This window comes from Calidris pugnax, unplaced genomic scaffold (assembly GCF_001431845.1).
Source record: "Calidris pugnax isolate Ruff unplaced genomic scaffold, ASM143184v1 scaffold316, whole genome shotgun sequence".
NCBI classification, from domain to species: Eukaryota; Metazoa; Chordata; class Aves; order Charadriiformes; family Scolopacidae; genus Calidris; species Calidris pugnax.
In genome coordinates this window covers 129,937-141,782 of record NW_015091194.1, presented here as the reverse complement: position 1 = coordinate 141,782, position 11,846 = coordinate 129,937, and the positions used below count along the sequence as shown (strand labels likewise).

Below are 11,846 nucleotides of genomic sequence, written 5' to 3'. Positions count from 1 at the left end.
GGGCTTGGCAGGGGAAATGGAGGTCTGCTGTTGTTAGGGCCTCATTCTTCCCTCCCAGTGTCACACCAGACCTTAGTGGAAGCCAGAAGGCGGGATACGGGCTTTACATTTTGACTACAGAGTTGGCTTCTCTCTCACCACTCGCATCTTGCTCTGCTGCTCTTAAGTGCCATAATTCATTCAGTAATTCTTTTTCCTTTTTAAGCCAGCCTTCAGGAACATATTTCATAACGGCTCCCATCTATGGGATCATTATGCTTAGTTAGCTGTACTCAACAATGATGATTTCATAACATACCACAAACAGGTGCCCATTAAAATCCTTTATTGGAGACAGTAACATTGCATAATTACAGATTTGATGAGGAAAACTGCAAATAGTATAGACTGTTTCTACTGCCAGCAAAATACAGTTATTACAGGATTTATAGACATACAAATATAAAGTGTTTCTTTCATGCCAGATGGTCTGTACGTAACAATGCCGTTAGGAGCGCTTAATTGTGCTTCTACAAAACCTTTAGAGAAGAATGAGGTAGAGTTTCCTTTAGTTTATCCAGTATTCTTTCACACATCTGTCCTTTACTGCTTTTATATGCTCAGATCCTTGTAAAATACCCAGTTAACATTAACATTTGAGAAAACAGAGACCCTTCAGAGGTGTTTACTTCTCCCTTTTTAAGTCACTAATTTCCCACTGCTTATACTCTACAATTCCAGTAACTACTACTGCACACTTCTAAATGCCTCAAAGGTCAGGTAGATGGGACACGTGTCTTTCCAAATTTCCTGCTTTGACAGAAATTGTTTACAAGTAGCTTCAGATAAAACTCTCACTTTTCTCCATCAAGGCAAAGAACCTTTTGCTTTCTGTCACTTCTACTACAGTGGCCAAGCTGGAGTCCAAGCCATCTCCCCGGGAGACGGAGGGAACCGATTCACTCTTTGTCAACATCCTCGACTATGGGACAGAGTTAATGGTATTTTTGTCTTTTACTCGCAGTTCTAGTCAGCTACTGGGCCATTAGAAAATAAATATAAATCACGGGAACAGAATAGGCCAGTGACTTGCAGAAAATAGTTTCTCACCGTTAGATGATCTTGGCATTACCTGTTTGTTTTGAACTAACATTTTACTGTTTCATGACATATAAAAGTATGTTGCAGGCTTCAGTTACCATACTAGAGCACAAGTTACGAAGTTATGAAAACGTAGGCACAGATGTAAGTATTTAAGTAACTGAGTAAAAGCATTCTTAAATAGCAGTTTTGGACTGAATGAGAATGGTAATGACGTTCTTCTGACCTTTTGTCTTGATTGACTCAATGGGTAACTTTACTCATTCCTTAGCCTGCCTGTTCTGGAGACAGAAGACTTTTCACTTGACTTTTTGCTCTGGCATTTACTGTGAGCACTTAGTACTTCCTAAAAAACTGAGAGTGCTCTAGTAGGGCACAGCAGAGAAAAAAACCTTTATTTCACCTGAAGAGGTCACAACTCTAGTGGTGACCAAATCATAATGAAGAGAGGATTTGGCATACAGCAAGAAGGTGATTACATAAAGAATAAGAATGTTTGCTTTCTTCTCATAACCGACTGAGACAAGATATTTTAAGATAATTGTTCAGTGATACTGTATCAGAAGTCTAAAATGAAAAGCAAAATTTTTATGAAAAGGTGCAAGATTTAAAAGATTCCATGGTCATATCTCGATCGCTTTGATCATAAAATGAAGAAAAATCTGTTCCTGCAAGACGGTACCACCTGAGGTAACTTCTGACCTCCTCCACCTCACACTTAAATGACTGCTCTAAGCCTCATGGAGTCAAGTCCTATAAAGAGTTAGCATTATTAAGAGAACCAGCTCTTGGAAATTTTCCCAACTCTTGCTTAGAAAAAAAAAGAAAAAAAGCACCATGCTTATTTTATCCTCTATTACCTGCATACCTCTTTGGTAAAAACGAAAATTCATCAGTGTTGGAAAGCATTTGGAACACTGTAATTAATTACTTCTACAAAGTCGCCTTCTCTTCTTCTGCCTTAACCTTATCCAGCAGATAATGTATACACTTTAAAACTCTATATCAAGGTCTTAAATCCTTCTTAAGACCTTCCTATGAACATGAAATGTAAGATTATTTATTTTAAAGCATGTAATGAGAATTCAGATTGTGGTTAAAATCAGACATAATAAATTAAGTTTTAAGATAAACAAAGAGTATAAATTCATTTTCAGAGAAAGGGATGAGGATCTAGCCGTGCTGTTACCACTAGTGAATTTAAACACTTAATTTTAGTAATTTCAGGTGTGATTAACCTTGTTAGTGTGCTCAATGAGACTTATTTCTGAGCTACTAATTCCAAAATCTGTTACAAATGTAAGGCTTGACTATTTTAATTCAGTATTGTTCCACACCTGCTAAGCCCAATGTACTTGACTGTTCTAGTTCAAGGTAACGGACAAGTTAGTTTTGTTTATGAAGTTCAGGATATATTTTCCAACTGTGCAGTTGGCATTCAGATTTTGCAGAGTCAGGGAAAAAATCCTGGACTTCCCACTAATAACCATCATGCTTAAAGCAAGGCATGGACAGAAGGATTGCTACAACAATATTTTTCACCAATGCAATACCAGTACTCTCTTTTGCTATTATCACTAAAAATAGAAGCGCTTATTAAGATGTTACTTTACTTAGATGATTTAGGACCTATGAATTATTATTTTTCCAAATCTTGAGAATAGTGGCAAAATGCAGTAAAACTCAGTTCTTTGACACTTACCATTTGCTAAATATTGCGTTCAGAAAATGTGTGGTCAAGTGCTACATGGTAAAGTGTACTTCTAGAATAGTTGTAATGACTCTAGAGTGAGAGGTGCAATGCTTTCTTCAAGCATCACTTTTAAATAAGATAGCACTGTTTGGGAGGTGGAGGTGAATTATCTTCTCCAGATCTTTCTGTATGCTACTTTACATTCTGAACTGTATATTTTACTTTTTTATGGCTTCATACAGCAAACAAATACTTTTCTCATTCAAATAATGCTTTTTTCCCTGCATAATCAAGATACTTCCACTCTCAAGAAATCTTTGAAATACTGGACTTTACATGGCACCTCTCTCTGATGCTTAAAAAGCTTTCTAGAAAGCTTATTTGATCCGTATTAAATAGCTTTTTATGCAAAAGTTTGGGTTGGAGTTAAAAGTGGTATAAGTGGTAGTACTACTCCCCTGCAGGTACAAAGAGGTTAGATACCTTGTCCAGAGTCACCAAGTCAGTGGCAGTCTGTTCAGGCACTACGTGTGCACAGGTGGTAAAGTGCAATTCTGATCCCTGAAACCTTCAAGATGAACAAAACACTTTTTTATTTTTTTTCTAACTGTCACTACAGCTAAAAGCAAAAAGGATGCAAAATTTGCTTAAATGGTCAATTTTAAATAGGAGACTTAGTGGCATCATGATAAGAGGCGGGGGAAAAGGTGTTTCAAGACCCTGTGTAAAGGAAAGAAAGACGGTCAGGAATGGCCCAGCTCAGGGCACGCTCAGCCATCATTTACACTTGCCCACCTCTCAGTATACGAGCATGCCACTATGACATTAAAACTTACAATCAGCAGGGTGATTCTCACACAGAGAGTGCCAACGTGCCATACCCTGGCAGGCTGTGCTGCCATCTCTCTGTTCTATTTCATAGGGAGGCACTATCAAGACAGTTCACACTAAGCAATCTGTTGAGATTATGCAGATTGTTTTGGAGAGGCCACTGAATTTGAGAGGGTTCCTCCTCTAATTAGGTGGCTCTGAGACCAGTCCCAGCTGTTTTTCTGTCTACCTCCTTGGAAGACCATGTATTAGACAGACATTTCAAATAACTTGCACTCCAAATGACTCTTTCAAATATCACATTTTTCCAAATCACCACTCTTCATGCTTAAGGAAAAATAAGTATAAAATAAGTATGTAGAAGGGATCAATGAATTAGGTAAACCTTGAACAAGAGCTTATCTGGAGGAGTGGAGGACAACTGCTTTTTGGCTTGAGATAGTTGAACAGGTGTAAACAATGGCTGGGCAGAGACATCTCTCACGATCTTGCTTTGGTCTTATCAGACTTCCCCTTTATACCCAAGAAAAATCACGTTTGCCTTGCACTACTACAAACCAGATCATCTACCCTAAGCAGGAACCTTTATTAGCATTCTCACCAGAGTCTGTCACTATGTATCCTCAGCGAATTGGCCCCCCTTGCAGTTAAGAATCTAGTTAAGTAATGCCAGTTACTGAAGCCATAACTCTTGGCATCAGGACGGCTTGTATGAAGTACTAATTTCATGAAAAGTTCTCTCATTTAAAGGACTTCTTTCCCAGGCATGAATCATGCTCACCAAACTGAAAATTAAGGACATGCTCAATACTGAAAATAATAATCAAAAGAATGAAGGGGAGAAGAAAGAACATACGAAAATGAGAGTTCGTTATTATCATTTTAAAGTACCAGTGTTTGTAAAACATAAGCATGTGAAAGGCTGAATCTCATTTGATCAACCCAATTAAACATTAAATAATTGCAGCCAATTATGCAAATATCACACAACAATATTAATTTGTTGATCTTTTTTGAACAGTCTCAAATTCTCCTAATGCTAGTGTATCTTATGTCTTAAATGATCAATTAGCAGAACCATAACTAAGTGATGAAGAATAGATAATTGCCTAGTTATGATGTACCATACTCTTTCTATGTAAATCTCTTGCAATTAAACAAATAGGGCACATGGAGAAAAGATGTGCAGATGTTCTTTTACAATCTATTATTAGCTCAGGGAATACCACAGTTCCCTCCTAAATCTTACAGGCAAAAATAGGAAGAATGCAATACCAAATACTCACTATTATTTACACATATTATTTCTCTCCTTTGGTTAACAGGATAAAAAAGCAGTGGCAAAATACAGGGTAGGACAGCATGCAACACCAGAAGAATTTCCTGTATTATACTGATCCACCAGCTCCCTTATTTAAGTTTTAAAGTTTAAAATCTAGAACCTACTCACCTGGATCCCATTAGGAAACAAGCACAACTTTGAGTTGACACAGTCGAAGTAAAGCAATTAACCAGGATGTTAAAGACAACAGTTAACATACACACACTACATATTCTCATTTTTCTCTTCCAGAAAAGTCTGTGCATTTCTGTGGGTCTGGGTGGGAAACACCAGTTTCAACTCTCCTCATTCTGAAGTCTCCATCAGCTCAAAATGTGCAGTAAAAGGAAAGGTGTCTCTCTGGTCACTGCAGGAAATGGTGCAAACCACAATAAACGAAACACCTCGTTTCCCCACATTAAATTACTTACATCCAATTTAAGGGGAGTTTTACACAACTTTTAGGTTTACACCACAGTAAAATAATTCTACTAACCAGTCCTTATTCATTCTGACTAGCGAATAGATTCCTGCTGGTATATTGATGCCTTTGTGGGGATTTTTGATATAGGATACCTGTCATCTCTATCATCATCCTGAGATGTTAAGGTATCGTACAACCGCTTTGCCACTCATCTGCAATGAGATATTTCCACTTTTCCTTTTGCTGCTAAGTCTAAAATGAACACAAGGGGACAGATTAGATAGTTCAGTACCAGGAAGCCACATGTGGTTGTTCATTACATGATCTACAGAGCGATCCATGCCACACTCTAGTTAAAGGCACTCTTTAGTTACGATACTAGTCTCATTGGATAAAACCCTCTACCCCATGTTGTATCTTGACATATTCCCCACGTTAATTTCCCCACCCAGATAATTAAATAAAAAAGAAAGACTACCAGCAGCACTGAACAAAGACCAGGACACGATATAGATTCAAATGGTCAGAAAAGCAGACACACAGAGTACTATGGCTACTGTCAGCAAAACAACATTTTGTGCTTGCAGTTGTATTCTAAAGAGAAAACCACCTAACACATTTTAACAATGGTTACATTGTCAGAGAGAACCTTCAACTGTTCTTCATTAAAAGATCAGATCGGACTGCAGAGAAAGACAGGAAAAGTTATGATTTGAGGGAGCAAAAGAAAGGGATGGGTAAGTAGGGGTTGTCTTTAAAATCTGACCAAAAATGGACAGGAAAGCCGTAAGGCTACTTTTTAGCAGTTGCATAAGGCATGGATGGTCTGTTAGAAATCACATTTTGCCTTTTTAAACTGTTAAAATGTTTTAAAACGCTAACGAATGTCAGTAACTACAAAGGATTTATAATGCATGGGAGAGATATTGTTGGGTCTTAAAAAAAAATAAAGTGCTAAAACTTTCCCTTAATACTGGTGCATCTCCTACTGCAAATTGTGGCAATAAATGTTTCGCTTTTACTTCTTACAGGACTCCATTAGTGTCAATAAAGTTCCAACAGTTTTACACTGAAGCAGCACTTTGGAATACTGATATAAAACACGGTGATCCTTTTTGGCAAGAGATATCTTAAAGCTGTTCAACAAAGCTGTGTGCAAAAGGAGAAAGCTAATAAATATTACAATATAATTGTTAGCAAACATTTGCAGAAGTTATTTCCCTAACTATGGGATTACACACTCTATGTTGCTCCCAAATTGTATTAAGACTGCGTGTGAGAGAGTAGCAGTATGTGAAGAAGCATGTGCTTAATCAGAACAAAATGGGGGTTTTGAGTGAAATCTCTTTCCTTCTTGTGCTAGGCATCGCTTGTTCCTTAATAGGAAGGTCCTGTTAAGGTACATGTGTGTCAATGGAGGCTGGATACATTTCATAGCAAGCGGTGAAGGGGACAAGGAAAACATTTTGCTGATCTAAATTACGTTGACTGGATGGTGAAAGAAATTCCTCAGTCCAAAGGCTGGGTTGCCCTGAAAAGTGGTTCAGCTTTCACAGCCACAGATGTCTAATCTTATTTTCTAGACATTCACTGGGAAGGCAATGCTGCGTTGGCAGCGCCCAGCTCTGTGCTAGGTCAGACAAAAGGGGGATTCTTGTCTGAGCAGGGCCTGGCCCAGCCCTGTAAATCACATGTGGAAGGATGCATTAAACTACGAGAGAGGTATGCACTGCCCAAGCAGCCACAGTGTATCCCCTCGGAAGGAAAGGCAATAGCCTGATGGGGAGCCTGCTGCAGGTTAGATAGACTCGGGAGAATTTTGGCCTACAGGACAGAGGTGTTATTTGACACAGTATGCACCAGGGGACCTAGAGGGCTGTGCAAACTCAGGAAATCTCCCACACAAGCAGAGTATGAAAAGGAAAGAGCATATGGCTAAACTTCAGTGTTTTCCCGACGCAGAGAAAAAGGCAGAATAATGTCAATAGAACCCTGTGGCCAACTAACAGGCAACATCTTTGTGTTATGTGACAATGGGAATGGCAGTTAAAACAAACCCAACAAACTGAAGAGCAGTTGAAGAGCATTTTACAAGTTTTCAGACTGTACAGAAGACACAAGGAGGCACTAAGAAAGGTCATCAGGAAAGTTGTATTGCTAACATTTAGCACCTCTACCAAGAAGATGGGCTTCTACTAACAGGATTACAGTAGAAATCAAAATGATTGTGTTCACATTCACCAGATTGTGGAAACAATCATCCTGGGGAGCAAACTGATACAGAAACTACGCTATGCACAGGCAGCTACAGAAGTTATTAGTCATGTCTGTTCTGTCTGAAGGGTCTGAACTCTTCCACCTTCACGATACCAGCACTGCCCAATCACTGTCTTCTCTTCCATACTGAAACAAAGCAAAAATGGGAGTTTAAGAATAAAAATTGAAAGTAACAGTGTACAATTAGATAAAATCTTAGGTCTGTCCCCAGAAAGATTCACATCCACCACCCTGATAGTAGCGTAGATTATTTCTTATCCCTTTTCTTCTGTCTTTGATTTGAGCAAAGCCTAAACACAGCTTGAAGCTTTATCCATCTTACAATAAGTAGACTAGGAAGGGGCGATACTGATACTCACTACAGATAGTCCTGCTTCACTAGAGCTTTCCATCAATTTAATACAGATATTCCCTAAGGTCAGTTCACTAATTCATTCGTAAGTATGCCCCTGCTCAAGCTCCAATCAGCCAACACATTTGTTTTTATTTCTTTTTATTTTCAAGGTGGCTTTTTATTGCGGCATTCTGCTTGAATGTGAAATAAAACCCATCTCAAATGCTACAGAGTACAATTAGAGAAAATTGTAACACGAGTAAAACAAGTCATCTTTCCATATGCAAACCAACAGGATCACCAGGTAGAAATGAAGGCAACCCACCACATGGAGCTGTATTCCTTCCAGGGGAGGATACAGTCCCAAGGTGGCACTTTTGATTGTTAAACTGGCTCCATGTTCTAAAGCTCTTTGTCACCAGCCCTATAAACAATGCTCTGGAGAGGCCGAAAAAGGCACACAGGGTTCAAGTATGTAACTAAAAGTAGAAGTGGACATTCTAGTGGCAGATGTAAATTGGGAGCCTTTTCCTTCATAGTACCATGTTCAGGGAGCTTGAAAACACTTTCCTCCAAGGAATAAAGACTGTTTTCAGAGGTTTTATGTTGTCTGAAAAGATCACTTGATGATAATTTCTTCAGAGAGGATAAAAGGAAATTCCTCCAATCCAGGTTCTGCATCAGCAGGTAAGGAGACAAAGGGAGAAGGAAGCAGGGAAAAGGCAACAGCTCCAAATCAGGCTGAGCCAGAAAAAACCCCACACTTCTGGATCCACAAAGGGACGACGTTCAGTTTGCTTTGTGTTTTACTCTTGAGTCCATCAGGTAAAGCCTCTAAATGACCTCCACATGTATCACAACTACTTTTTCTTTACATTATTAATTCTGCTGCACTTGTTCTGCAGTCTGAAACGTGGACTAAACACTGGCATGGTGCTACACAGGACCTTGGATGAATTACTTGTTCAAGGGATTTCCAGTTTACATTCCCAGATGTTAGTGTGGTTGCCTTGGGAATTCTGACCAAGGAAAAGCAGACGTATTATTAGTTTAACTACAAAGCACTGGATTACCCCAGTGTGAGGCAATTTTGTTGAGAATCAGGGCAAAGGGGGAAAAAAGATTTGTCTTTGACCTTCATATTACTCCTTCTCAGAGCAAAGGTGGCACCCCTACCTCCCCCAAATCAGAAAGCAGGCGAAGGCCAGGGCATTATCTGTAAGTTTTATTGGCTTTAGGTAGTAGTGTCTAGTGCTCTGGTGCTGACTTCAGAAATTGCAAGGGCTGGTCTGAGTTGTCATTTGACTATGGCTTGAATCTGCTTCCTGAATTAAGAGAGGAATGAAGATCTTATACCACAATTAAAATGTTTTCATTCTAGAAATAAAAGCAGATTTAGCTTCTTTTACTGATTCTGTTACAGGCTTTGTGACCTCAGGCTAGTCAATCTCATCCCTCTTTTCTCCACGACAGGTCCTGCTTTGTAAAACATACATTCTCTCTTCCTGGTTGTTTTCCACTGGTCTACCCATTTAGACTGTGCAACTTTGAGAAAGATAGGAGTTTTGACTAAATGTCTGTTCACTGCTGTCTGGACTGCAGTGTTAAATGTATTTCATATCACGTAGTATAAACAATATATCTTACCTTCTATCCATCCCTTCAAAGTTGCATCCTGATCTACACTTTAAAAGTGTAGCAAAAGCTTGTTTATTCTTAAAGCATGGAATGCAAAATTACAAAAACATCTCAGTGAGTGTAATCCCAGAGAAAAGAATCTCATCTCGAAATCTTCCAACTCAAGTGCTTATAGAAGACAATGTACTATGACTAATTCATTCATAAGCACACCATTACTGTATACAATGTAAATGATTTAATCTAAAATCTTCATCAGCCTTTAGTAATCATGATTTCCTCTCAGTGATAGGAAGGGAAAAGTATAATGCAGTGTTATTACTGTCTTTCTCAAATGGCATGAGAAATGGAATCAGTTCTGCCCATGAGTTTCTAATTTGTCACTCTAGCTCTAGTTCCACTGAACAGCTGTTCAAATCCATAGAAATCCTGTTGAGCACAGACGACTTGCAAAAGAACAATGAGCAGCATGAAAACTGACTTGGAAACACAATAATGAAGATAATCTGAAAATGTTAAATAAGCATGTACTGTACATAAGGGAACCAGTATAATGATACTGGATATGGAGCCTTGCACCTCTTGTTCACAGGTTCAAATGCAGGACAATGCTGGTACTAAGAATTTTTACTTTTTTACAAATGTCCGTTGTCTAACATTAAATAGATACATTGCCCTAGTTCAGGCAACAGCACAGCACAGAAACCAAAGCTGTGTTTGGTTGCAACTTCCATTGCATTTTATTTTTCAGAACTTGAACATTCTTTGGAATAACAGCCTCAGACTGTCCAAATGATATGACAATAGTCCAACTGCAAAGAGATCTTATTTTTCCCCCTCCTGCTAGAATACATAAAAGATCTTTGCAAAAAATCCTGAAAACTCCCCTGACATTTAAAGAATATTATATATTACATTTTGTGTGCTACAGCATTGTTTTCTGTGTGACAGCCTGGGGTTCATTTGGATATAAGCTCATCTCTTCACAGGCAGGAAAGTGAAGAAACGCCATCAGCAGGCACTGATTGACTCTCAAAGGGGAAACAGCCGTCATTCTCTCTAAAATCATGTTTCTGATAATGAAGTGTTCTAACTCTCCTGGCTTCTTTAAAACAGGAAGAAAACCCAGAAGTAAGCATCTACATAATAGTCCAGCACTATCCAGGAGTAATGGAATTACTCTCGGCATGTAACTAATGAACACTTGGTATGTACATAGTTGTAAGGCAAAAAGGTCCACATGCTTTAGTTGTAAAGTGAAAAGGTCCAAGAAAGATAATGGTTATAAGCAACCCTCACTTTTTCAGTTTCCTCCTGAGCAATGGTTGGGAGTGGAAAATCAGGGTGATCAGGGAAAGCATGGGAGGAAGCCTCAGAGAGCAGGCTAGATAAATTTGTCTTAATAATTCACTCACTATCTATAGGCCAAGGGACCAAGACACATATTCCAGTGTTCCCTTCTGAAAAAGAATCTGGATTTCACAAACCATTCTTCTAGTGACTTCAAGTAGAATTGATCAGTGGAGACTCAAACTGACCACAAATTGTTGAAGGCCCATACATATATTGCAAAAACATCACCATCCATCCATGCCAATGAATGGGATTTTAGGTGGGTCAACATATGACAGCAGACTGCAATTCATGGGTAATTTTTGTTTGGGGTCTCATCAGAAGAACCCTGTGCCAAGAATGTAGAACAGTAACCATCAGACTTGATTTGAAGAAATCATAGCAATACTGCTGAGCCCCTTAAACAAAAGCCCCAAACTAACTTGTCAAAACCTACTTCTGTCCCAAATAAATCACCCACACCATAAAGTATCCTAAATAAGGAAAAGAAAACAGGCAACCTAAATAAGAAGGGCCATCATGTTCTGATCATTGACTTTAACTGAAATGGTATTGACTTCTACACCCAGATAAGGAGGTCAAAACACAGATTCCAAACAGACTTTAATATTTGGCAGACCACAGAGTAAGGAACTCTTTTAAGAACAAGAAGTGTGGAAAGATGCTGAGAAACAGAAATGGTGATCAGCTGGCTGCTGCAAGCGAGTGCTCACCACTTCACCCAGCTCTTTATTGTTTAGCTTATATTCACTTGTGATCATGGTTATTTAGGTGCTTCTTCTCTTTTTTCCTTAAAAAGGAGCATATAAGAACAGTACTGGACTTCACTGATAACACTAATATCTTACAACTCTCATCCAGCTTCCAAATGGGGGGGGGGGGAATAAAAAAAAAA

At 38.8% G+C, this 11,846-nt stretch overlaps 1 protein-coding gene across 1 annotated transcript in view; it reads right to left on the bottom strand.

Annotated features, from left to right (window-relative positions):
- Positions 1–308: 308 nt before the first annotated feature.
- The window catches only part of BCAT1 (branched chain amino-acid transaminase 1, cytosolic), a 66,013-nt gene continuing 54,475 nt past the window's right edge, over positions 309–11,846 (bottom strand). Inside the window, exon 11 of the mRNA XM_014959552.1 lies at positions 309–7,752. Coding sequence (XP_014815038.1) covers positions 7,711–7,752 — 42 coding nt within the window. The 3' untranslated portion in view covers positions 309–7,710. The remainder of the gene's footprint in view (positions 7,753–11,846) is intronic.